At 43.7% G+C, this 27,827-nt stretch overlaps 1 protein-coding gene across 8 annotated transcripts in view; it reads left to right on the forward strand.

Moving 5' to 3' along the window:
• The window catches only part of CCDC192 (coiled-coil domain containing 192), a 298,623-nt gene that overhangs the window by 3,219 nt on the left and 267,577 nt on the right, over window positions 1-27,827 (forward strand). For 5 of the 8 annotated variants that reach the window (XM_051843381.2, XM_051843384.2, XM_051843380.2 and 2 more), the window contains exons 2-3: window positions 2,418-2,469; window positions 22,902-23,009. The exons of 1 other annotated variant lie outside the window; for it this stretch is intronic. In XM_051843381.2, the coding sequence (XP_051699341.1) occupies window positions 2,418-2,469; window positions 22,902-23,009 (160 nt within the window). The remainder of the gene's footprint in view (window positions 1-2,417; window positions 2,470-22,901; window positions 23,010-27,827) is intronic. 2 more of the 8 variants (XM_051843383.2, XM_051843385.2) reach the window with 2 other exon arrangements.

The raw sequence follows: 27,827 nt of genomic DNA on the forward strand, positions 1-27,827 counted from the left end.
TCCAATTCAACGTTAAAAGCATGGAGTAAAAAGTAGAGAAAGCAGGTAGAAAGACATTTAAAGGAGGGAAATCACTACTTCTTAAATAGTTCTGGGAAGTGAGGGGAGGCTACTGTGAGACTTATATGTAATTATCACTCCTGGCCAATAGAAATGTTAAGCAGATTTTCCAGTGTCTCCGTGAACCCTCAAGTAAGAAAATGCTGCAATAAAAACAAGCTTCCTAAATACATTTGTGAATTCGAATTTTCGTTATCTCCAGGCTAATAGGCTTTCCAAGGCTTCCTTTTTTTCCCCTCCTCAATTACTGTGCAACATGACTTCTATTGTGTATGCCGGTTGCTATGGTTACTCTCCGCCATGACTCACGACCTTTTAAATATTATTGTCAGGCAGCCAGAGCGCCCTCATTTTTAAAATCAGTAGTTTTGTCTCAGCCTTATTAAAAGAAAGTGGTTTCAAATAGCTCTTTGTGTGGAGAATGGCGGCCCACCTGAATGAGAGTATTGTACTCATAGTGTTTTGTTTTCACTGGCCTTGTTCAGTGACTGAGTATTAATTCCTTGGTCAGCATGTCATTGGGCAAATAAAATGTGGACAAGGTATAGTCTCTGTCCTCTCTCAGACTGTCGCTGTGAAAGGCAAAACCCCAGTATACCCTGGGACACCGACACATCGTCAGGCTTAAGAGACATCCAAAACCCACCTGTGGCACAGAGAGACAAGAAAGACTTCTGACCAGTGGCATCCAAGGGGTTTTGGGAGAGGCAGCCTTCAGGTGATGGTGTGAAGACAGGGCACGGTTTCCCCAGGCAGAGAAGAGAGCATGAGTGTTGTAGGTAGAGGAGACGACCCCAGAACAAGAGAAACTTCTCTGAACGATTAGCAAGTACGGTTTGTTGAAAACACCGCTTTTGTGAGCCACGCTGGCAGAAGGTAAAATCAGTTAGAAGGTCAGAGGAGCCAGTTTCCTAAGGTCCTTTAAGGCCATTTGTTGGTTGGTCCAGCAACTCCGATGGCCAGGAGCTGGTTTTCCATTTCATGATAAAGAGCTTCTGTCAAGTAAGAAGCACTGAAACGCTGGGTTTTGATTATTCAGGTTTGATGTGAGAAAAGGAATTGCATCTCTGAGAACCCCAGTGTCCCCTTCCACTAAGTGAAAATTTAATTAATTTCATTCAGTAGTCACTGATTACTTTGTGGATATTTTTAAATGGGCTCTAAATCTTTGGAAAAGTGAAAAACATGCACATAAATATGGAAATAAACTTAAATGTTAGGGAGACAGAAAATAGTAAAAAGTTCCTTATCAATTGGTAATAACAGGATGGAATCTGTTACAGCCATGATGTTTGGGAATCACTCATGTAATCATTCATTCATTCAACAAATCTTTATTGAGCAACCTCTTTAAGAAGTTATAGAGAACTAAAATTAGAAAAACATTGCAAGTCTTCAAAGAGCTTAACGTTTGCAGTTGGAAAGATACATAATAAAAACAATAAACAAACATGACTTGGCAGGTTAGCAAGTGGTAAGAGTATGGTGTTGAGATGAGGGATTGGAAGTTTAAATTAGATGCCTTTGATAAGTCTCTCTGCGAAGATGATACTTGAGTAATGACAAGAAGGAAGTCAGAATGACCCGACTGGACCAATGTGGAGAAAGTGCTCCAGGGACCTTGGAATGTCCTGTGTAGGTGTTTCAAAGAGGGAGTGACGACTCATGTCACAACCGTTAAGTGAGACGTGCAGTGCCCAGTGACCCCTGGATGTGGTAATGTGGAGCTCTGTGGTGACTGTGCCAAGTGCAGTGTCAGTGGAGTGGTACCAGGGAGAGCCTGGAGTGGCTTTACCAAAAAAAGAAAGAAAAAAAAAGGAGGAAAGGCGGTGAGAATAGTGTTGCTATAACCTTCATAACAAAATAGGTCAGTGCAATGGAGCAGAAAGTAAAAGGGTGAGGGGCTCGGTGCATTAAGTAGCAACAGGTCCGTAAGGCAGTGGCGATGACCCAGAAGCAATAGAGAGTGATGGAGGGAGGGGAGAGAGAGAGAACAGAATTCCCCAAGCCTGCTGTTTCATAGCAAGATATGCTCCCTCCCTTTCCTTTTTTTTGGTTGAAGTAAGAGATTTTGCAGGTTTTCAGAACAGATTGTACTGTTCAGACTGCTTATTCTCAAGAGAACCTTTAAGGCTATTTTATCTTCCGCGAGTAAAGTTTACATTCCATTATTTTTATTTCCCTTTGAAATGTCCAGAAAGTGACACTTGGAGGAAATACTGTTTAAAATTTATCTTAAATGTTACAGTGTAAGGTCTATTTGGTGTGATGGTGGTGGTGGTGGTGGTGTGTGTGTGTGTGTGTGCACGTGCACACCCCCACGCCTGAAATAATTTTGAAATTCTAAACTCTTTCAGTATCCAGTCGGGAAGTTCAGAGTCAGACACTCGACTGGAACACAAAGGATTGGTAAGAAATGTTGCTTGTGTGAGTCCTTTTTTCTTTAAAACCATTGCAGTTCATGAGAGCTTAATTTATTAATATTAAGGTTTTTCTGGATTTACTTTAGTATTCTTGTTGGACTAATAAAGATTTTCAAAACAAGGAACATTCTCTCCCAGGTAAAAGTCTGGAGTTAGTGTGGTGTGCTGTGGCCTTCGCTATTTTGACATGTAGTAAGTCACCTGCTCTCCGTGGCCCTCCCACAGTGCAGACATGCTGGCTCTTTGGAAGTATTATCTTCTCTGTGAGGGAATCCTAGCGATCAGACACGGCATAGGTCAGGAAGTTCACGCTATTTGGTTTAGTTGGGCTGGTGTTTAAATCATGAGAGCTATGGTCTCTGTATGGCTTGAATATTCCCAAGGAGTCACGTGTTGAAAACTAGACCCCGCTGTGGGGCACTGAGAGGGTGGAAACTTCACGCAGTGCACATGTGAAGAGGCGGGGCTTTGGGGAATATGTTTAGGATGAGACTAAGTCATTAGGTTGGAGACCCCACGAGTAGGACTAGTTGGTTTGGTAGAGGAGGTACAGCGACCACACACGCATGCGCACGCACGCACATACGCATGCGCACGTCCCTTCTCTCTTGCCTGTGGTGTGATGCTCTGGGCTGCTTCCAAGCTCTGCCGCTGCAGCTCCTTGACTGGCACCTGCAGAACCGTGAGCCCAGATGCACTTCTTCACGAAGTAGCTGCCTCAGGGGTTTCATTACCGTCACTTCAAGTCAGCTGACTGCATGCCCACTCTGATCCTGGAGAGCTTCTTACTCAAGGAGCCCTCTCACCCCTGGGAGGCTGGGTCTTTTCTGCATGAGCCCAGCTGGGAACCACCCTCTGTTCCAGGTGAGGTGGTAGGGAAGGGTTGAGCGGACTACTGGGTGCACAGAGGTCTGCAATGCTATTCTCCACTTTTATATGTTAGGGGATTCCTGATAAAGAAAGTAAGCCATGAGTATTTCCTTAAACCCCCTTGATTCAGTTTTAGGACATTTTAGCCTTTACTTAGAGACATTTCTGGAACAATCCTTTCAACTCTAAGGGAGAGGCATAGAAGAAAAATCAAAGGAGCAAGAATCCAAAGACAGGGAATGGGCCCAGCTTTGTCACCTCTGAGCTGTGTGATGACAGTCAAGTCTCTGAAACTCTGAGCCTTAATATTCAGCTGAACAAGGAGGAAGATGAGGGTAACATAGTCTCCAGTACTACATATAAGATAGGGGGATGGAAAATGGTTGGCAAAGTACCCCCAAAAATGTTCAGAAGAAAACTTGTTAGGAACTGATAGCATTTGAATGGGCTTTGCTGTGGGCCTTTAATTTCTCTGTTAATTTCTGGATTTTGCATCTCTGGCTATGAACATCATATTCCCCCTGAGTTGAATATGGGAACCTCACTTCTGCATGATTACTGTTGTTCTAAAAGTGTAGTATAGTTCATTTAATCTGGCCCTGGACAAACTGGACACAGCTCCTAAATCCATAGTGATATTCAGAAAGAGGGTTTGTTGAAGAAACGTAAGGCAAAGGGAAAACCAAATTAGAATAGGATATGATTTTAATTAAAAAATTATTTTCCAACTCCAATGATAATTTACTTATACTGCTTTGCAGGAGGGGGACTAGGAAAAGAAAACCCAATAAAGAACCTTTGTTTTATCCAATGGAGATGTTTGTGATTCTGTTGCCCAAATAAAGAAGGCCCTGCACCAGTAGCTCATAAAAAACCATCTCTCAGTGTTTGCTGGGTTTGGGAAATGGGAGACTCCAGGGCACCTGTCTCTGAGCACTGCTCTTTCCTCCAAGGATGTGAATCAATCAGCACCCTAGAGATAACCCTTTCATTGGCAGCATCCTGCTGAAAAGGACAAGTAGCAATTACCACTGTTAGGATTTCTGCCTGGGGCTCCCAATTAGCTTCCTGCAGCTCAGAATCCATCCCCTTCCAATTAACAGTTGACATGGTTGGAAGCCCTGGAGCTGAAAGGAATTGGTTGAGCTTTAGTTCTTTTTGCTCTTCTAAAAGAATTTATTTAGCTGGAGGAAAGTAGAGTTAGAGACCTGAGGCCATAGGACAGGCACAGCCCCTGCTCCTTCCTTCTCGCCGTGCAGTCCTGTTGAGTAGTGGAACTCACAGAACACAGAACTCAGCAGAACAGACTGCCGTGTGCCACGAGGCAGGAGCCACGTTACAGGTGCATCCGTGGCTTCTCTGAGATAATTGTTCTTAGTCGTGGTTGTCGACGCTGACAAGAAGAATGAAATCTTTTCTATTGCTCTGTTTCTGTCCTTCACTGATTTGCAGTTCTCTCAATATTATGGTAACCTTTTGACTCCCTTGGTAAACTCTGAATTTCTGAAGAAAGGGATGGGCTGTGTTGGTCTCTGTGTCTCTGGGACAAAGTTCCACACATTAGAGAAGCCTCCCAGTTGGTACCCTTTGGAATGAAACCTGGAAGAGCTCCAGGCCCCGTACCAGGTCACTGAGACGAGCCATCTCTGAATCCTTACGGCATCTGGCACTGGCACTGTTAGACTGATCCTTTCTCTACTATTGTTACTGAACTGGAAAATTAAGGCCCTGTTATTCAGGAAGGTTCAGAGAGGTTCACGAGCTTGTAGTTGTAGCATAATTGAAAAGTACAAATTTTCTGCACTAGCTTAGTTAGGAATAGTATTGACTGATCATTCAGGGAGATCCACTTCTCAGGTGCCAGGCTGTACCTGAGTGTCTCAGCCCTATTTAGAATGGTACTGAAACTGTGGTCCCTGCGCTGTTTTAGCATCTTTGCACAGAGACCTAGAGCAAATGAAACATCTCATGAGAACTTGTTTCAGAAATCAACACTTGACTGCAAGGAGGCTTGGCCAGAGTACAGTTAGGATTGTTCCTCCCAGGGAGGTCCTGAGAATCCTGACCCAGGGAGATGAGCGATGTGAAACGCATGGTGTCGTTGGTTATGTGGAGTGGCACATCCAGAGGTGAGAATCGGGGTCTGAAGTCATTAGTGCTGGAATATGCACGTAGCATTTCATTCATTACACACAACCAGTCTTGTTAACAAAACTTCATAAGACATGGAGCTTTCAAGTTGCAATTTAGGGATAACATCAGCACATAATCCTTATTTTAAGTGCCAAAGATACAGAAATGTTTTTTTCGCTATCCAAGTTGTAAGGTCAAATTCATGGCATATGGTATAGGAAGTCAGTTTTATAAAATGACCTTAAGTGGCTAGATTTTTGTGTTTTACAAATTAGAGAAGGTAAGCAGTGTTGGAAGTTGGGTCAAGTGATACAAATTCTCTTAGCGCTTGTTATGAAACTGAATTTGCAGGAAACATGTAGTTCATCACATTCCTACTTTCTTTCAATTTTTAACATTCTAAGATGGGTTTTGGAAGATTTTTTGATGAGCAGGCTTTCAAATCATTAATGAATCAAGGTTGTTAACTTATCACTTGCACTTTAAATGAACACTGCAACTGACTGAAAGAATTCTTATCTCTCCTGAAAATGAGAATATAGCACTGTATTTCCATGCATATTTAAGCAGGAAGAAGGATTGCTGTGGTAAGATGCAGGCTTTTTGTTTTTACTTTCCTAGGCAAGAGATAATTGTCTCGGAACTTTTTGTCATGCCTTCTTTATGTCTTCTCTCTGGGAGAGTTGATGCATTTTGACCTGAGTATACACACGTGGAGCCATCGCCACAATCAAGATAAGGAGCCTGCCCTTAGCTTAAAAGGGTCTCTTGCCTCTTCCATCGCTCCCTCCTCCCACCCCTATCTTCTCATCTGACCCACCTTTCAAGTCTCTGAAGCTTTATACAGACGGAGCCCTGTGGTATGTCTCTCACTTGTATCTCTTTTCAGTGTGTCTGCAGAGTGGTAGCCTGTTGTACCGGTGTGCCCATTCATTGATCCTCTTGCCTGTTGATGGACAGTGAGGCGTTTTTGCACATGGCACTCTTCCAAACAAAGCTGTTGTGACTATTCTTGTACAAGTCCTTGGATGTGTGCTTTTTCTCTTGAATGAATACATGGAACAGGAAAGGTTGAATGATAGAGTAAGCGTCGTTTCAATTTTTTGAAAACTGGTAAGCTGTTTTCTAAAGCAGTGCTATCATTTTCCATTTCTTTCAGCAGACTGTGGACAAATCAGTTCATCTCTGTTCTCTCCAGGCCTGGTAATCCTTTTTTAATGTTAGCCATTCTCATAGGAAGAGTTGTATCTCATTGGGTTTTAATTTGAATTTTTTAATAACTATCAATGTTGAGCATTTTGTCGTTTTTTTTTTTTTCCATCCTTGTGTTTTACTTGGTCAAGTAACTTCCTGTCTTTTGTCACTTTTTAAGCTGGGTTGTTTGTTTCTTACTTTGCACTTGGAAGAGAAGTAATTTTTTTGCATATGTTTTCTAAGGATTTTCTCCAATCTGTGGTTAAGTCTTTCCATCTTCCTAATAACCTTAATAGCAATCTGTTTTCAGCAGCGCAGAAGTTTTTGGAACCTGATAAAAGAAGTCTTTGCCCAAGGTTACAAATACTTTCTGCTAAGTCTTCTTTTAGAAGTTGGTAAGTTCAGGTTTTATATTTAGGTCTAGGATGCATTTTGAGTTCATTTTGGCTGCTGATGAGTCACAGCTGAGCGTCTCCAGGAATTCCCCTCAGCTGACGGTGCTGCCCTGGCCCCAAGATGGCCTCCTCTTCAAAGGACCAGGCTGCATTCATGGACTGGAGGATGCAGTAGGCAGGCCTGCCCTCCTCCCTCTGATTGGGAGTAATTCTGAACAGCTAGGCCAGCTGCAGGCACCCTTAAGCATCGTCCCTTCTTCTGTAGGTACCATGCCAATGGCTCTTCCGCAGCCAGAGCTGCTTGGGAGTCTGCTTCCTGGGATCCTAACCCAATCCAGTCACAAAATGAGAATAGGAGTAACCCAAGGAATGAAGTGTAGTGAAAGGAAATGAACGAGAAAAGCTTAAATAACCTCTGCGTTGGGACCGAAGGTGAGACAGAACATAGGAATGGAAACGGTCACTGTGACTTGTTTTAGGTCAGAGTGTTAATGAGTATCTGCACTTAATACATCATGGTGATAATTAAGCTAAAAATTTGCTGTTCCACAAAAGGACACACATAGTACATAAACAGCATAAGTTGTACCTATTTCCAGGGACACAGGCTAAAGGAGAGTAGTATTATCTGCCCAGATGGTTGAGAGGGAGAGATGAGCTTGGATTGCTAGCCCTGTTCAACCTTTCCTGCCGCTGCTTTCCTGCTGAAGTCTTGCCACAAATGAGGGGCTGATCCGTGTCACATCCTCCTGCTAACTTCCCCGTCCTGCTAGCGTGCAACTCTCTCACTTTAAATCGTGTAGCCTAAATTCTATACAGAAAAAAACGTCCTTTTAGGTCTAACAAGGCACATGAAGGTGGTAGTGATGGTGTCAACGACAGGGTTGAGAAATGTTTTCCCCTCTTGCAGAGGGGCTCTCGGGAACCGCTGAGTGGATGGTTCACATGAATGTGCTTATGGGTCCAGGTAGCAGGGAAAGTGGAGGGGGGGTTATGCACAGCTCTACCCAGCAGTTAAACACAGCACCTGCTCCCACTGTACCGGTCAGAGAAGTGAGATTCCTGCAAACAACCTTAAGGGCTGGGGAGATGAGGTGATGTCATATGCCTGGGAGAAATTTCAGAAATTGGTAGACAGAAAGAGTAATATAAATATTAGATGAAAAAAACAGCCTAAGAAAAGAATTAGGACTGTCAGATTAAAAAACAAAAACAAAAGAAAGCATCAACTGTAGAAGGTCTCATTGGAAAAATTTCCATTTGGGAGCAGAAGCCATAAAATTATCTTAGGTGACAATGAGGTTCGCCAAAGGTCTGGACAGTGTTCTTTAAAAAGAAATGAACCTTTACCAGTAACTGGGTAAGATGGACGCCTTCATTTTTAACTTCTGTTATGGAGTTTCATGTATAAGAAACCAAAGGTGCTGTCTGCATGCAAATGGGTATTTTTAAATGTCAAAAAGCAAGGAAATGGAGAAAGCATATGGCACTCCAGTAGATTGTTTGCAGATAGTGTGCTTTTACAGATCCCCCCAAGGGCGGCTTTGCAATGGAAGCTTTGGCATGTGCAGATGGGTCTCCAGGTGCCCGTGGCGCTCCTTCCTCCGTATGATTGCTTCAAATGGCAAAAAGTTCCAAACACCTGGCATGACTTGGGGGTGGGGGGAGCAGGCCAATTGGTGCTGCGAAGTGCTGACAGGTGTTTGCTGCGAGGGTGGAAACCTTCGGAACGTGGTGTGCGCATCAGGGAGTTGGGAGATGTAAAACGGGGGCAGATGTTAGATATACAAACACGAGGGTTCACGGGCTTCAGAGTATTTCCACAGTTGGTTCCCTCCCTCAGTGTGGACACACCCTCCTAGATACAGATTTAGAAAGGTGCTCCTTGGAGATGAACGGTGACTCTTTGTAGTGTGGATAAAAATCAAGTCTCCTGTGCACTTGGCTTATCTTTGGAGATTTGCATGCGGAGAGCAAGGAAAGGCTGTGCGCATGCGCATGTGCTTTGGGGGTTGTTGACTCATTCTGCCTTGGAGGGGACGTTTCATGGGGTGGGAGCTGAAGAAAATACACATCGCATGCACATTTCCCGGAGAGCGGGTAGCGTCCCACGGGCCGCGATAGTGGCCCAGCCTGGCTTGTCTCAAAGCGGAGGCCCTCCGGCTGCTTGGTGAGAGGCTGGGAGACAGTGGGCTTGGCCTGGGGCGAGTGGTGCTTGCATGCTGGCTCTATGGGCTGCAGCGGCTTCGGCTGGCCTCAGCATCGTCGGGCACCTTGGGTCTGATCAGGTTAATTTATTTTATAATTGGGTTAAATTAAAGCTTCTTGCTGGGGATCATTGCCTCGGGCCTCTGTGCCAATAGCCGTGTTTGTCTTAGGTCAGGTGTGAGAGTCGGTTACTTCAAACTATGGATGATAATAATTGCCATCAATGTCTTGGGTTATCAACTCAGAGAGGTTTGCAAAAATGGAGGGCTGTTCCAAGTTTCGGTGAGAATTCGTTTTTTATTTTTTCAACAAGTTGTTTCTCCTTGAAACAAAATCATGAACATACAAGATAATGTAATCTCTGAAAACTGTACCTCATGAGAAACTGAGCATTTAGCACCGTGTTAGCCTAGTTAAGATGCACTTAAATTCAAAAACAGTAATGGGAAAATATTTGTAGCACCTATGACAATGTAACACCCTTGACACATGAAGATCTTATGCAAATGTAAGAAATGACCAGCAGTTAAACAGAAAATGGGTGAAAGACACAAGCTAGGGCTGGCACCGCAGCTCACTAGGCTAATCCTCTGCCTTGCGGCGCTGGCACACCGGGTTCTAGTCCCGGTCGGGGCGCCAGATTCTGTCCTGGTTGCCCCTCTTCCAGGCCAGCTCTCTGCTGTGGCCAGGGAGTGCAGTGGAGGATAGCCCAAGTGCTTGGGCCCTGCACCCCATGGGAGACCAGGAGAAGCACCTGGCTCCTGCCATCAGATCAGCGCAGTGCGCCAGCCGCAGCGGCCATTGGAGGATGAACCAACTGCAAAGGAAGACCTTTCTCTCTGTCTCTCTCTCTCACTGTCCACTCTGCCTGTCAAAAAAAAAAAAAAAAAAAAAAAAAAAAAAAAAAGGTGTACGGAAACTAGTTGGTTGGGCATGTCCCTTTGGATATGTAATCTTAAATTTATAACAAGACTATAGTCTTTCAAATACAGCAACCATTACAATAGATAAATATATTTAATATATCAAATATATAAAAATCTCCTGGTGGTAGGATTCTGCATAATTTTGGTTTGGGCTTTTAAACCTTTTTGATTGTATGCACGTCACAAAAATGCATATAAAAATCTGGCGTAAAGCACACATGTTCTTTCTTGTGTTTCCAGCGAGTATCTCTGCTACCTTTGCCATCTGTCATCACACTGTGAGCTCCTGAAAGGTGGGGAGTTCTGTTCTTCTTACCCTCCCGCGTTAAGCTCTGGATCTTACATGTTAAAGACATTCACTACACAAGAACAGTTTTCATGTGTTTGATCCTGAATAACTGGCCACGTTGTGTTTTTCAGTTAGAGAAGAAAGCTCACTGGAATCATACCCTTAATGTAAAGGAAAATTAAATTATAAGATGTTTTTAAATTACATGTGGCTTGGAAACATTCTTTGGAAAGGATTAAGTCCTGTTTTGCTTGCCTCGCATGCCTAAGGAGAATGTAATAAATTCTAGAACAGCCTGCTTTCCCTGGGGGCTATTACCAGTGGAATCTTACTTAAAATAGAAATATCATGGCCATGGTAACTGTATTCTGAATCTTGTTAATCTTTCTCTTTCTAAATGCAATAGCATTTGGTGTCTCAAAATGTGTTCTTCCATTCTTTGCTGATAATCATGTTACTGGAAATCTAGAAAGTCTCCCATAATGACTTTCTTTGTGACAGCTCGTCACGTTGGGCTGAGATCCCAGTGGTTCAAATGCTCAGAACTGCTTTGGGGATTAAAAAAAATAGTCAAGTACCCAGAAAGTAGCTTTCAAATAACTTCAGTTTCTATCCTTGAGGCAGGGTTGAGGATGACAATTCAGAAAAATTCAATCAATATTTGCCACCTGAATCAAATAAAACCTTATAACTTATTTCTAAAATCAGCTTTCAAATAACTCATCAATGAATAAAGATACAGTAAAAACAAAAACTCGTGTGAAATTTTAACAAAATTTAAATACAATAAGTCAAATACTGTATAAAGTAAAAATTTTTGATGTGCACATCACTAGAGAGGGAGGATTTTGTTACACATCCTGTAGCTAAACACCAAAGCCCAACTTCTTGACACAGAGTCTGTCCTGTAGGCAAATACTCTATTTCCTTTTTAAAAAAATTGCTTTGAGCATGAGAGAGCCAGAGTTACCATTCATTGGTCCACTTTGCAAATCCCTGTAATGGCTGGAGCGGAAGTGGAGGTCAGGAACCGAATCCAGGTTTCCCATGTGGGTGGCAGGGACACGGTTACTTGAGTCATCCCTGTTGCCTCCAGAGGTTTGCTTAACCAGGAAGCTGGAGCCAGACACCGAACCAGCCCTGCAGTATTTGCCACAGGAGCCCCGGCCAGAGAGTTAAGTGCTGGCAGAATGTCCACCCTGACCTGCCCATTCCCTTTTCTCCTTAGCGATTGTTGCCCGCTCACTGATGGATGAGTTTGAGGACACTGTTCTAAGTCTTAAGAAATCATGATCTGAAGATTGATGGTCTCTGTATGTGACTTTAAATGATAGTCACCTTAAAATGTTTTACAATAAATGGAAATTACTTTAACATATTTTATTTAAGGTAGTACATCCAAAACAGTGCTAACAAGATGTTTTCAGACTAAGCACATTGCAAGTCCCCAGGATTCACAGGCACAGTGGCTGTCGTGTTGGACAGTGGTCTGGGGCGCTGGGAGCTTCATGTTCCTCTTCCAATTTGTCTGAGAAGCAGGAGAGGTCCTCTCCGTCAGTGTTACTCTCTTTGGGAATTAGGAGTTAAAACAAGAAAGCAGACACATTCTCAGTCATGCTCAATGAAAGCCAAAAACAGACTTCAGAAATGTTGCACCTCTCTTACTCTTTCCTGAAAGATGGTGCACTATATTGAGCAACACATTAAGGAACTAAAAGATGACCATTAACTTCGCTATTATAATTTTCATCAAAGGGATTCCACTGTATGGGTGTTTTTAAGTCTTTTTAAAATAACACTTGGACATAATTGGCCGGCGCCGCGGCTCACTAGGCTAATCCTCCGCCTAGCGGCGCCGGCACACCGGGTTCTAGTCCCGGTTGCCCCTCTTCCAGGCCAGCTCTCTGCTGCGGCCAGGAAGTGCAGTGGAGGATGGCCCAGGTACTTGGGCCCTGCACCCCATGGGAGACCAGGAGAAGCACCTGGCTCCTGGCTCCTGCCATCGGATCAGCGCGGTGCGCCGGCCGCAGCGCGCCGGTCGCGGCGGCCATTGGAGGGTAAACCAACGGCAAAGGAAGACCTTTCTCTCTGTCTCTCTCTCTCACTGTCCACTCTGCCTGTCAAAAAAAAAAAAACAAAAAACACTTGGACATAATTGAGTAACAATAGAAAATCATTCCTAGAGTGACAAAATAGCAAATGTTTCAAATATAGAAAAAATGAGATGATTGAGATTTCAGTATATGTATTAGATACTAAAAGTATCCAATAGACTTGTATAATAATTGCAAGATAGAATTTACTTTATTCTAATTTTTAAAAATAATTATTTTGGGGCCAGCGCTGTGGCATAGCTGCTAAAGCCACCACCTACAGTGCCAGCATCCCATATGGGAGCCAGTTCAAGTCCTCGCTGCTGCACTTCCTATCCAGCTCCCTGCTAATGTGCCTGGGAAAGCAGCAGAAGATAGTCCAAGTCCCTGGGACCGTGCACCCACATGGGAGACCCAGAGGTGGTTTCTGGCTCCTGGATTCAGATCACCTCAGCTCCAGCCATTGTGGCTATTTGGGGAATGAACCAGAAATGGAAGACCTTTGTCTGTCTCCCGCTCACTCTCCCCCTCTGCCTCTGCCTCTCTGTAACCCTGCCTTTAAAAAAAACTTTTAATAAATGTCTTATCTTTGTTCTTTATAAGACCACTAATAAAAAACTGAAAGTCATAAATACCAACTTCTACAAATGCTAAAAATTTTTTTAAAAAACATGTAATGGGGCCCAAAAGACTTTCATGTTATATACAGGGTTAAATCTCATTGATCCAAAAAAAAAAAAAAAAAAAAAGGTGGGAGAAAATTTGAAAGCCACTGAGTTTAAAATCTCCCTTCTCTTCCCACGAGCTTCAGTCGTCTTGTCTAGTTTTCTAGGCAAGAAGACTTTGTAAGTTTTCTCGTAAATTCCTTTAAAATTTTTTCTTTAGCTGTGGTTCATACTCCTTGCTCCTCTTCAATGTCGGGAACCCCAAGGTCCATGCAGAGAAGAAACAGGGCAGATTCGAAAGCCCTTTGGTTGGCAGGGGGCGCGCTCCCCAGCTGCACTGCTGAGTGTTGGCTTTGGCGTTGTGCGTTATGATTGCCCATTTCCCACAGTGAGTAGCCAGGCAAGGTGCAGTGGCATGCTGCAAAGAACACAGGTGCAGAATGAGATCAACTCCAGACTTCCTCCTCGGCTGTGAGTGTCCTGAAGCCGCACCCTAGAAACATAGACCCAGAACTTAACAACATAGTTCTGTTTTATGTTTTTACTCACTGCTGTGGACCCAGCATGGTGCCAGGCATTTTCTTGAATTACCACAGTAAATCATCAGAGCAGTCCTGGAGTTATCATCTCCAATTTTATAGACGAGCAGAGGGAGGCTCAGAATAATGAAGTCACTTACTTAAAGTCACAGGAAGAGTGAATAATTACTGCTACGAGAGGGACCTCGCAGTGGTCAGATTCATGTTTGAAATCAGCAGAGCCCATTCTAGCTGATATTAGGAGGGAACAAGAATTCTGAAAGGCTGTAAGCTATTTCTGAGGGTATGAGGGTCAGCGGATCCGGCTTCGAGACTCCCCCTCTCTACCCTGCAGGCTTTGGGGACCAGCCTGTTGCCTGCCGCAGGACAGAGACACAGCATCCCTTGTCACTTCAGTTGAGTAGGAGACTGTCCTGCCAAGGCTTCTGTCACTTCAGCTTCTGGAAACACAATGACCCTGTGCACCTGCTGAGAGTCCGTTCTGGTGGGCACCTTTTCCCTAGCACGCTTGTCTGCATTGAAATCAGAGGCTGCCGTGTCCAACTTGGGAAGCCTAAGTAACTTGTCCACTCCTTACCTGTGAAGGATGCTTAGAAGGGAGTTCCTGGCCCCTGGGGAACTGGAGAATGTGAAATTCTCCCAATAGGGAAGACCCTAAGCAGGCGGAATGGCAAGGTAGCCAACCACACCTAGGTCGAGATGCTTTTGGCATGATGGTATCGATTCACAGATGAGAAAACTGGTGCTCAATGAGTAGCTTCTATTGGGTATGCTGTGTCTTCTCTCTGCTACTCTGGACCCGGCCAGACTGGCAGACCTTAAAAGAAGTGGAAATTCACTGAAGAAAGTGAGCCTCTCTCCTGTCCTCAGCTTGCCTTATCGTTTTGGAATGTGCTATGGAAATTGTCGCTGGGCTTTTATCTGATACAAAAGGATGCATAACACATTGCCCCTTCAGATCTTGTAAGGAGTGAGGCTGTGCAAATGCCAGGCAGGGAGGAAAAAAGAGCTTTCTCATAGAACATCAAGTTCAACTAAGGATCCTCTTGCTAAGTTTGGGAGTACGTACCATCACTGGACTCTGCATGTGGTTCTTATCACGGCAGTTAAGTTTCTGGGATTTTCTTAAACTTATTTAGAATCTCAAACTCATTGGTAAGAAAAAAAACTCCTTCCACTCTGAATACTCTGAATCATAGAACAGTTGCTGGTGAATATACACAGGGCACCAGTGATGGATTCGACAAGACCAGCTTTGAAAAGCTGCCTAGGCTATGGCAATAAAATTTCATCACCTCATTCATAAGCTGACTTGAAGATCTTGTGTCCTACAGCTGTGTGTTTCCATTGGAATTCATGGGAGGATGAAAACATGGTTGGTCAGTGTGTCAAAGAACTCAATCTGAGCTTATCTATGAAGTGTCAGAAAACAAGTAACTTGGTCACAAAAGGACTTAACTATTTAAAGCACTAACTTTACAAATGGGGAAAGCATTTGTGGTATGTTATGCCCCACTTAATGGAAAATTTTATTTAAACAGCTTTTTTGAAAGTTTTTAAATAAAATCATTGCTTCAGTAAGAATATGCTAGGTTTTTGCCTTTTTACAGTTTTCATTATTTACAATCTTTTTTTTTACTTTATTCACAAAACAGTTCTTATTTTTTATTTTTTAATTTTATTTATTTATTTATTTTTTTTGACAGGCAGAGTGGATAGTGAGAGAGAGAGACAGAGAGAAAGGTCTTCCTTTGCCGTTGGTTCACCCTCCAATGGCCGCTGCGGCCGGCGCACCGCGCTGATCCGATGGCAGGAGCCAGGAGCTAGGTGCTTTTCCTGGTCTCCCATGGGGTGCAGGGCCCAAGCACCTGGGCCATCCTCCACTGCACTCCCTGGCCACAGCAGAGGGCTGGCCTGGAAGAGGGGCCACCGGGACAGAATCCGGCGCCCCGACCGGGACTAGAACCCGGTGTGCAGGCGCCTCTAGGCGGAGGATTAGCCTAGTGAGCCGTGGCGCCGGCCAGCTTTATTCACAAAACAGTTCTAAGTATGTAAGGAATAGTTGAATTGGGGCCAGTGTTGTGGGATAAGGGGTAAAGACCACATCCCATATGAGCACTGGTTCAAGTCCGTGCTGCTCCACTTCTGACCCAGCTTCCCACTATGCCCCAGAAAAGCAGTGAAAGATGGCCCAGACAACTGGCCTACTGCTACCCATGAGGGAGACCAAGATGGAGCTCCAGGCTCCTGGCTTCTGCCTGGTCCAGCCCTGGCTTTTACAGCCTTTTAGGGAGTGAACCAGTGAACCCTCTCCCTTCCCCACTCCTTCCCCCCTCCCTTCCCCCTCTTCCTTCCCCTCCCCCTCTTCTTTCCCACTCCTTTTCCCTCTCCTTCCTCCTCCTTCCCTCTCCCTCCCCATCATTCTTTGTATCTCTCTCCTCCTCTGTCACTAAATCTTTGTAAAAGAAAAGTTGATTGGAGTTTTAATAGACTAATTCCTTTATTTCACAATTTATTTATTACATGTGTGTTTTAAGTTACTTCAAATTGTTAAAATCTTGCGTTGTGGTAGAAATGATGTCAAAACCATTTGAACCATGTGAAGTATTTTGAAATGCAAGTATGTTCACAGTGTTATTTTTGAAAAATAACAAAATATTCTCAATAATGCCATTCCCTTCCTTTGTCTATTTTATCATGAGTAAAATATATTCTCATTATAGGACTCTGGACTTAATGGTCCCCAGGACAAGTGAACTCCAGTGCCTGTGTTGCTTCAGTACTGAAACCGGGCTGCCTTCGGAAGACGGCCTGCTCTAATGTCCAGAAAAAAAAGGAACTCTTGGTTTCCTTTTAACTTGGGGAATTTTCCCAGTAGGAAAAGAGTCTGCATTTATTCCTCTGTACAATTCATACAGAGGCAGCAAGAACACCCTGATATGCCCATTCATTAACATGTTGCGTTTGATTTTAGAATAAAAAGTACAAGTGATTGGAAGAAAATATTCTCTCTAAAAAATTGAATTCTTAATTTGGGCTGTAGGAATGGCATGAAGAAGGGTGTTTGCCTTTCTGAAAGTATATGCAAAATTAAGCAGGTATATGCTCATTGTATGTGTGTACAAATACGTGTATATACATTTTTTCTGATAATTCAAACTTCATCAGATAGTCAAAAGAATTTATGATTAACAGAAATCATAATAGCTGAGGCCTGCCTCATGGAATAAATTCAGTAGCATACTTGGGGTCTTCAAAAAGTTTATAGTAAATGCATATTATGAAAACCCTATGCTCAAGTTTCAATCTGTTTTTGGACCCAAGCAAATCTTAGTTCTGTTTTTCCCTAAACTTTGCAAAGCACCCTTAGAGGGACTATACTGAACTCAAATTCTGGTGTCCTCTAAGCTAGAGCCTGTTTGACTTTTAGCTTTAATACCAGCCATGGAAGATAGATCCTGTTTACCAGGCCCCCTTTCTCTTCCAGTGCTACTACTGGTACAAGGCCTACACTTGTACGAGTGTGAAAGAGCTACACAGCATAGTTACTTCAGATAGAACTGGAGTGTCTGAAAAGAGGATAGGGAGGCCTCTTAACACCTTCTGGCATCTTCCAGAATTCTCCTCAAAGGGAAAAGAACAAGACCCCAGTTCCCAGAACAGTATATTATGAGTGAGCATGAAAGTGTTACATTAACCACCAAACTTTGGACATTATTTTGATTTTTTTTTAAACAGCAAATTGAATTCCAGGTTTTTTGCAGTGGAGTGCGACTCTAAGCTGAGAGTTGTGGTGAGGAGATTAATCATCCCTGTCTTGTTACCACTAATTTCCCCACTGCTTGGCATAAATACCTGGCCAATAGCCCTCCATAAATATTTTTTGAACTCCTACGAATTGAATTGCTTTGAACTGAATTGAAATGAGAGTTGGCAAGTTAAGAGTTTGGGGCAAGCTATTATTTTAAGTTATTTATGAAGCTATCAAATGCCACACGGTCGTTTCTCTTCAACTTCCATGCCAACAATCTTTTTATAAATTAAAGTCTGAGTCAACAATCCCTTTCTGAGGCCTTTTTCTTTTTTCTTTTATTCTATCAGTCAGTGCTATAGAAATGGAAAAGTAGTTAAATTTTCACAGGATGAAAAGTTGACCTTTAGAGGGTTTTTTTTTTCTTTGAGAAAAATAGGATCCTGGAAACTTTCTAAGGCAGAAAATGTGACATTACAGAAAAGTCCATTCCAGGGGAATTCAGGGATCATGTTTTTGGAAAGGACACCTGATAAAATAGTTCAGAAGTTAACAGAGATCCCTTAAATAGGAGGTCTGCACACTTCCGTATTTCCTAAGAATTTTTGTCCTTGAAAGAGAGTGCGTTCTCTTAGGACTGCCAACTTTCCTATTTTTTTTTTTTAAGAAATGACACTGAAATACAGGAGTTTCCAAAGACCACCACCATCATTTGTTAAAGGAACATCCTCTTGACACACCAGCAAGGAATACGATCCTAATCTCGGAGCAATTGACAGCCCTCTGAATGGAATAAATCTTGGCTTCATAAAATATTCAGCGTCCTCTTTTACATTTTGCTTTGTCCTCCCGTTCCTGATGGTGGAAATGTTATCATAAAGCAACAGTGAGCCTCCGGCTGATGTGGGGAGCAGGAAGACAGTAAAGCCTTTGGCTGGACTTCCCTTGTTGCCAGTCCCCATCAGCTCAACACCCTTGCCCTTCTTTGCTCTTTGTGGGAGAACTGGTCTACCTGGACCCTGTGGCTTGTGGTGGGCTCAGCCCTGGGGGAAAGACAGGACAGCAGAGGGTGAGGAGAGAGAAGGTGAGGCTTCTTACTCGACTGATCTGCTGTGCCCCCCTGCCCCAGGGAGGGCCTGGCAGCGTGTGCATGTCTGTACTCTGCTTTCTTCCTAGATGTATCCTCACATACTCTCCTAACCCGTCCCTATACCTCTTCCGTGAAGACAAGGCAAAGAGCTCTGCCACCTGTTCAGAGCTGATGCCCTTGAACTTGAGCTCCCCCTTGGTCCTCAGTCATGGCACTGATATGTCCACATGTGTCCAGCTAGGGCCTAGTCAACACTTGATTCGGTTACACATGGAAGTGCTGAGGCCCATCCCAGCGAAGCAGCTGGCCCAAAGTAGCCTTGCCTTGAAGAATCCCGTCCAATACAAAGCATGGGGTCCCGGTCACAAGCAGAGTGCCCATTAATCAGTGCTTGCCGCACCCTCCATAGCCAGCCCCTGCCCAGGCCTGACGATGGGCTCCTTCTGCAACCTGGTGTTGTATTCTATTTGCATTTTACCTTCAGCTTTCTTACTGGGTGATGACTGAGGCATCCCTGAACACAGAGGAATGCTGTTTTCACTGGAAAGGATGGGAACTGGGGGAATGGAATTGTTAGACTTCCTCTAAAGCAGAAATAGCCTAAGAAACTATTGGCAAAAGCCAAGCACAGAAGAACGTGAGAGTGATGAGGTTTCTGCTGTGCAATGAAATTCTGGCCAGGAATGAGGAGGAAGAGGGATGATAAGGCTGGGGTGCAAGGTGGAGGTGGAGGTGGTGTGGGTGGTGGACAGGGAAAGAAGATGGCTCACTGGGGAGGGCAGGTTTGGGGGATGAGGATGCACGGGGCCGTGGTGGGTGCCTGGCGAGCAGCAGGAGAACGCGGCAGTAGCGGAGGGAAGAGATACCAAGCAGGAAGCTCCCCGTGAGAAAATGTGTCCGAGGTGCGTTTCTTCTGGTGGGAAGTTGCTGCCCCACCTAGCAGGGTCCCAGTTGTCCCAGACGTTTCAGTCTCTGCCTCGGAGCTGTGTGCAAATGCACGTCTGCGAAGCCGGAATTTGTGATGACCATACAGCGATTTAGCAGGTTTGGCTTTTGACTAAATGCACGTGCATACATTGAGTACATGGACTTTTTTAAAAAGTGCGTACTTGATGATTTTCTCACTGCTCTTGATCTCTTGTTTAAATAGTGACCCTGCGGTTAAGTTCTTCCACTAGGATTTTAAAGGAAGCTACCCAGTTTGAATAACAGGTTTTTCTCCTGAGAGGCTTTGGGATAATGGAATTCTGAACCTATGTCAAGTACTTCATCTGTAGAAGGAGTCACTGGTTCAACCCCGTACGTCTTGACAGCAGCCCCACATCATTCAGCCTCCTTGCCCTTGGCTGCACAAGCTGTCCCTGATCTTAGCGAGCAGAGCTGTGCTGGGGCTCTGATCGCTGTTGGCGTCCCAGGCCTGTTGAGGGGGAAGCATCACTCAAAGGAGTCACTGTTGCAGCCTCTGAGCGAGAATGACGACTCCTGCTGGTGCCACCACCCCCAGGACTGCTGAGCCTTCCGTCAGTCAACAGTCAGTCAATGGGCACCTCCTTAATTCTGAGTAAAGTCTTGACGGGCCTCTGTACACAGGGGCCAGAGCTGGAGGAGGGGGTCAGAGACAGAAGACAGAACCGGTCCTTAGGCTGGAGGGACTTCAAATGGCTGAGAAGGACGTGCCAAGCTCATTTGTGGACAGAGAAAGAAAGGTTTAAAAGCAAGGACAGATTCTCAAATGAGAAACTTGTGTAATCGAAATGCAGTCTACTCTTGGACTTGCGAATCTCTGTAAGATCTGTTCAGTTAGTAAATGATCAACCTCAATACATAGAACAGTCAAGTGCCTTGAACTGTAATCAAAGAGCTTGCTGAATTGTTAATATTCACTATTATTTTAGTTGAATCATCTTGGCTGTCTTAGCTGTACATACTGAGATTATTGGCTTGACATTTAGGAAGAAAATTTTAAGATGGAGTACAAATTCAACATGTTCTTTAGACCACACAGCTCAATCCTCCATGTTAATCTGTGGTATTTGTAGCATTTTGATGTCATGTAACAGACTGATTAATAATATAATTCACCTGTCCTTTAGCTTAATCAGTGAGTATTTGTTTTCATTATTAACACAAATTGCACGTGTCCACGTATGCCTGGAAGTAGAATGAGATGAACGGAGAAGATGCTGTCTTTGGGCTGTCTGCCGTGACACCTGGCATACCTGGGACAGTTGCTGGCTACACCTGTTTAAGACTCTTTGGAAGCACCCCCCCCCCTTCGGAACCTCTAACCTCATGTAGTTACCTGTTTCTGAACTTGTTCCTGCCTTCTGATTCCTCTGCTCAGTTAGTGGAATTGTTCCCAGTGACACGTGCTTGCCTATGTATAAGCTATTTCCTGCCAAGGGGCTGGGGAGGCAGAGAAGGCCAGGTCACAGGCTGGGGACCTGTGGCTTGCAGCTGGGCTACGGAAGACACACTTTGCTTTTTCTACAGGTTACTCCGGTCACCCACTGTTCTACAACTCATGGATTTACGGGTACTGAACGTCCTGCGTTATTTAAAACAGTCTTCTGTCAGGCCTGTTTCGTTTGGCTTTGACTTAATGCTTCTGTCTTCCTGGAAGTGATTGTCCTTGGCCAGGGATGATTTGGGCGTTTGCAGAAATTGGCCTGGAGAAATGGGTCGGCTGATCTACTGGGTTTGCTCATGAAAATTGTTTTTTAAAAATTTGATTTAAGTTACACAGGTTTCATGTATCTTCTATACACAGATTTAGGAACACAGTAATACTCCCACCCTACCTTTCCTCCTGCCCATGCTCCAACCTTCTTGAGGTTACCTATGAGATGGGAAGATTGTCTCAAGAAATAGCAATGTAGACCAAATTTACCAATCTTTTTGGGAAATATTTCAGGCTTTTGATAATTGCGCCTTTCTGCCTAAACTGTTTTAAAGTATGTATCTACATCCAAGTGTAAATACTCAAGAATTTTGTTTTGAGGCTTGCTGCTGGAAGATATTTGGACCCACTCCTGACATTCTGGAGTCACCCTGCGATGTTTAGGGTCCTTGGTTCATGTCCTTCTTCATAGCAGTTTAGCACTGGAACAGGTTCATCCCTTAAAGGAAAACTTTTGAGGGGGATTAGGCAGCCACGAGTGGCCAAGCTTGACTTCGGAGCCAGGCTGGTTGTGTGCTGTAGCGACATATCTTAGCTCTTCATCCCATGCAGTTCCATGTATATCAGGGGCCAGTGGCAGGGGCTCTGTTTGCAGCACTGTATATAAAAGTATAAATGATCATGGAACCAAATGAAGGCTTTTTAAAAAAATGTCGGGTTCCGTTTGCCACCAGATGGCTCTATTGTATCATCAGGAAATGCGTGCTTGTGTAAAAGTGGTGGTCTCAGAAACCAAAGGGAAAAAGCAAAGTGGCAGGCATTTTAGATCCATAGGAATGCAGGGGTTAATTAGAAGCAGCCAAGGCAGCAGGTGCACTCCCAGGAAAACAGGACACACCCAGGGAGACTATAGAAAGTTCAGGATCCTGGCAACTGGGCAGTTTTCCTCTTGCAGTTCTCACATTGCTCTGTGATTATAAACCATCCCAGTGGCCAAAGAGTGAGTAGTTAGAATGTGCTCCAGTCTCAGTAGGGCCTGTAACTGATATTTCCACACGACTTTTGCAAACTCTTCAGCTTTAGCTGAGCAAGAGGAACTGTAGGATAGTTTTTGAGAGGCAAAGTCTACATGAGTCTTGGTAGAAGTCATGGTAGCCAGACTCTGCGGGAAGAAGGATCTGGTTCTGAAACACCCGGTGTCTTTGCTCTGATGACCTTTGTGTTAAGAGTGTGAAGATAAGAGGAAAAATGGACGTCTCTTGAGTGCCGGTGACCCTGTTGCTCTTGATAGGCAAAGGTTACAAATGCAGAGATTTAGGTGACAGCCTCATTAGGAATGTGACGTTTCGATTCTACCCTCTTGAATTGAGTAGAAAAGATGCACATTAATCAAATTCCACTGACAACAATTTTAATCTGAATTTCTGAAGCTATTTCGCTGTCATGTAATTTTCATTCTTCTCCCAGACGCTAACCTGTTAAGTAAAACTCTTCAGTGATGGCATTTTGTTTTATTGCTGTTTTTAAAAAGGGGAGGGCAGATTTGTGTGAGTTTATTAAGCCTATCCTGAGTCCATAAAATTGTTTTAGATGCTCTCAGGAAACTCTGCATGTCAAAAAGTAATAGTTGATTATTGTTTTAAAGCAAGAGTCCCTGGACCCTGGACAGACGGCATTTGCTTTGGCCCAACTTGAGTCCTTGGAGATTTGCCTAAAGGAAGCAGAAGAAAAGGCTAAAGTTTTATCCAAACAGGTAATACCTGTCATGGGAACTGGAAATAGATATTCCTCCATGTGCAGCGTTGGCAAGGGTAAATCTAAACGTGTGTTCTAACCTATGTCACTGTTGATGTGTGTGTGTGCGCGCACACACACACACACACAACACATTTCATTCATTTTACATGCAGCAGTACTTTAATCTGTATGGAACTTTTCAGTCTTCCAACCTTTTTTTATGTTTACATTTGATTTGAGTTTCATTGGATGCAGGTCCTGAGTTAGGCGAGGCCTCTTTCAGCGGTTTTCCCGAATAAGTGAAGTCTATTTATATGGTCAGTGGAAGAGCCAAAAGATAAAATTAAGCCTTTTAATGTCCCACAGCACTGAATGTTTTGATTTATCTGAGGAAAGTTTACTTTGAAGAGAGTTCGTCAAATATTGACTTCACTATGGGGCTTTGGAAGCTCGCGGAGGCAGAGCAGACCATCGGTGGAGCCCAGGCTGTACCAAGGTCTGCACACCTTCCAGCTCTGTGTATGGCAGGTCCCTCATTTCAGACAGTGGCTTGGCTGTTAGCAAAGCTCAAACCATAAGACTGCTCTTTGCTGCCAATGCACAGTGCAGCTATTTGTTGGGGTTACCTTACCCCCTGTAAACAGGGTCCTGATGCAGAGAGCCGGGACCCCCATGGCAAGGGGGTGCCAGTGCTTACTCTTAGTGACAGTCAGTGGAGAAAAAAATGACAGAAGGGACCCTAAGAAAATGAAAACATACTTTTAAAGTATTTAGAAGCAATTTTGAGTTTTAAAAATACTGCAGGTAGTATTGTTTTACAGTATCATTATACCAGAATTTTATTAGAATATTTGAAGAAACAAAGGGAAAGAGGTATTTGTGCTATTGATAAGGACTCCAAGGGCCCATGGAAAAGATTGGAAGCGGGATACACAGTGTAACCCACCAGGAGCCCTCAGGCACTGCCTCTGCCGAACATATTGACTATGTTGCACAGTGGCTGAGCACTCTGCAAACTCTCTATGCACAATAACCTATATGGATGTCCATTCCCTGATTAGCCTTACATACAGGCCAATTAAACTTCTTCCTTTAGCAACACATAAAAACCCCTTTTGGGTTCTCTCCCGGTTACCAGGAACTCTCTCTTTCTCTTGATAAAGTTCACTGGGCTCTTTCTTCCTTGTCTGCCTACCTCATTCTTTGTGGTCATGAGACAACCCAGCAGGAATAAAAAAGACCTGTAACACTAAGAACTGCAACACAGAAATCTGTGACATTTCAGAAATTGTGGTGGGAAGAAACATCTCTTGGGAATGAGACATAAATCCAAGTGATGAGAGCTGCAGACACCGGCTACATTATGAGAAAAGGAAGTATAGTTAACATGCAGTGCACTGATACACACACACGAAAGGCCTCTATTTTTTTTAATGTATTTTTCGGCTTAACAAAAATGTACGCCTCTTACATTGGGATGTGTTCACTGTTGACTGACAAGATGCGATTAACACAAGGGTTCACTAAGGAACCTTCGTCAATTAAGGGTGATATGTTGTCATTTGGGAAATTCGCCATCTCAGATTCATCCCATAGTCCTGGCTTGTCAACTGTTTTTGTCCTCCAAATAAAACTAAGGCTCACCTTGTGACAAGATTATGAATAATAGAAATCTCTTTGGTGAACACGAGTTGTCATTCAAAGCAAAAGGCTAACCATTTCAGATCCTCTAACCCAGGGAGAGAGCACCTCTGATGGCCTTTGGTTGCACTGAGATCAATGTTTATTTTGTTATTGAGTGAGTTTAATTGATTGTTCATTTAAACCAGGGAGATTCAGGTCATTCCTGAAAGTACCCATGCTTCTGTTCCTTATGAGATATTTTTATCCCATACAAATTAGCCACTCCCATTTAAGAGCCTTAGCTGCATGATCCCTTTATGTAACACGAAACAATTCAATGCATTTATTTTTTCAGAGTTGAGCTGATTAAATATAGAAAACGGAAACTTGCTCCTGCTCAGCTTCTCTGTAACTGGCATAAGTGAGATGCTGGTTTGGTGATTAGGGGCACAAATACTTACAGAGGACTTCAGAAAGTCGGTGAAAAATTGGAATTGAAAAATGATGGGACTTTGCCGTGAACTTTGGAAGCCCCTAAGTGTAAGACAGAGTTCTGGTTTTCTGGTTCACAGAAAATAGACTGGATGCCAGAGGTGGGTGGTGACAATGGGTGTTCTTATGGCTCACAGATGAACTAAATTGCTTGACAACGTTACATTGCAGGGTCGAGGGTGTGTTTGGTCTTCTAGTTCCTGACGTTGCCAAATTTACCTGTTGGTCATGGTTTGGGGAAAAAGAGGTTGTTAGTTAAGTTGAAGATTTTGTTAGGGTTGGCTGTCTCTACTGTTACATCTTAAACAGATAAAACACTGAGACTGTTTTCAAAGGACTTAATCTTGGGGTCTTTTATTTGTCCACTTAGTTTTAGTGTAGTCTTATCCTTGAAAAGATAAAACTATAAGAACAGCGTTCGTGTCCTTTGTTGCACAATGTCAATCAATGTTTTAAAAAAATGGGAGGAGAGAAGGCTAGGGAAGGGGAGCAAGTGACCTTTCCAAAGAAAGTTCTTGAGAGTATTTCAACACGAAACACCTGTCTCCAACAATCAGCCATTCGTCCACTGGGTGCCACTGTCTCCCTTATCAGGCTGTGCCAACGAGCAGCTGCAGACAGATTGTTCCATGAGTGCTCTGTGTGTTTGAGTATTTTTGCCACTGTCCACGTTAAGACTTCTTTTAAATGTCATCCATTTAGGATTTGGCACAGAGATGTTGAGAATATTAGTTGGCTTTCCTGGTAACCCAAGTTCTGTATGAGGGCACCTCAAAATGTTGTGAAAATGGAATTAAAAATGTTTATTTTGCAATCCATGCAAAGCTTTTTCAGCATATGCATTTTTCATGAACTTCTGGAAAACTATTGCTATTTTAAAATTTTTGAGCCCAAATTGAAGTCCCTTGCTATGTTAGTCCTACTGTTGAGCCCTGGGCTGGCCTAGTGAGCTAGAGAGGGGTGGACAGAAGAAACGTCAAGGACAAAAGCTTGTGCTGGACAAAGGAGTGAAAATGAGAGTTTCGTCCATCAGAGGATTCTGCCTTTGAGAAAAGGATAAATCTCACTGCTAACTGAATTCGTACCTCCTGGCTTTGCCTCTTGGAGAAGAACACAGAATTAACTCAGAATGGAAATGTCAGTGCTTGGGACTGTGGTCTCCACCAAGCATCTGTTGGCTCTGGGCCTCAGTTTATTCATATCGGATATTTTTAGTGTCTCCTCCAGCAAGGCCTCCCTTGGTGCACTATGAAAAACTTAAAACCACCTAGAAACAGAGAGGAAATAAGTAGCTGATTATTGTGGTTCCTCCCACTGGTGAGGTCACACCATAAACAGAACTTTGCTGGGCTCCACTCTAGCTGACGATTATTCCTTATTTCTCTGCAGTCATGTCACTGTTGTCAAAATAAAAGAAATAGGAGATCAGGATAATTTATGATTAAGAGTTATCATCTGTGCTAGTCAGGGATGTGAGAAGTAACTGCTGCAAGGCAGCTAGCAAGAGTGGGAAACAGTCATTAGACTCGAGCTTTTATCTTGGCCGTTAATGCTAACTCTGGACTTCACCCAGTTTCACCAAGAAAATACCTGGTTATATTTCCTGTACGTTAGACTATTTGGGAGGAAAGCCACATGTCTAGAAATTGTAGGGAAAGAAAAGAGGGTTTAAGAATGGGAAAGAAAAGGCTAGGAATGTGAGAGGCAAAAGAGTACATGAGTTTCTGAAGAATTCAAGAAAAGCTGTGATTGCCTGTGAACTGGCTTCTATCCCCAGTGCATTCAGGGGGACCAAGAGACAGGCTCTGATACGCTGGTTTCTATGACCACAGAGGCAAATAGATCTGACAGCTTTTGTGCTGACACTGGTTCTAACAAGAAGCCAAGAAAACCCACAGTTTGACCACAAAGCATGGATCCACACACGTCCCAAAGCAGAGTTGCTGGGGCAACACTCGCGCTGGCAGCAGTGGGCCCAGCCCTGGTCTCACCCATTTGTCAGGGGCTGCTAGGGTCCAGCTGCAGGCTGACCAGTCCAGCTTCGTGACCTTGGGCAGTTCACTTCATCTTCCAGCCACAGCTGTCTTTTTAGGAGGGAGTATCATGCTGATTTTGCAGGTGTTTGAAGATTAAGTCAGAGAGATGGTCACCCTCTTAGCCCATGCTGTGGTCTGAATGTTTGAGTCATCCCTAAGCCTAACCCCCAAGGGGATGGTGGTAAGAGACGTGTCCTTGAGAGGTGATTAAGTCACCAAAGAGTGGAGCCCTTAGGTATGACATCAGAGTCCTTCTAAGTGGTAACTTCAAAAAATTAGCAGAAAATAGAATTAACAGATGTTTATTGTGCAAAAAAATATTTCACATCTATGTATATGAGGGGTTTCCAAAAGGTTCATGGAAACTATGTCATGAAAATACTACACAGGGGTTTCAAGCATTCTTTGCAGCAAAATAACATCTAATTACATTTTTCAGTGAGTGTTTTATTTAGGTGCCTAATACCAGAGGCCAAGGGACCTGGCTTACCCCTTTGGCCATGTAGGGTAAAACAGGAAGGTGCCGTATATGAACCAAGAAATGGATCTCACCAGACACTAAGTCTGTTGATGCATCTATATTGGATTTCCTACCTCTGGAACTGTAAGAAATGTAATTCTACTTTTGTATGCTACCCAGTTTCATGGCATTTTGTTCTAACAGCTCAATTTGAATAGGAAGT

Source organism: Oryctolagus cuniculus, chromosome 6 (assembly GCF_964237555.1).
Source record: "Oryctolagus cuniculus chromosome 6, mOryCun1.1, whole genome shotgun sequence".
Taxonomy (NCBI): domain Eukaryota; kingdom Metazoa; phylum Chordata; class Mammalia; order Lagomorpha; family Leporidae; genus Oryctolagus; species Oryctolagus cuniculus.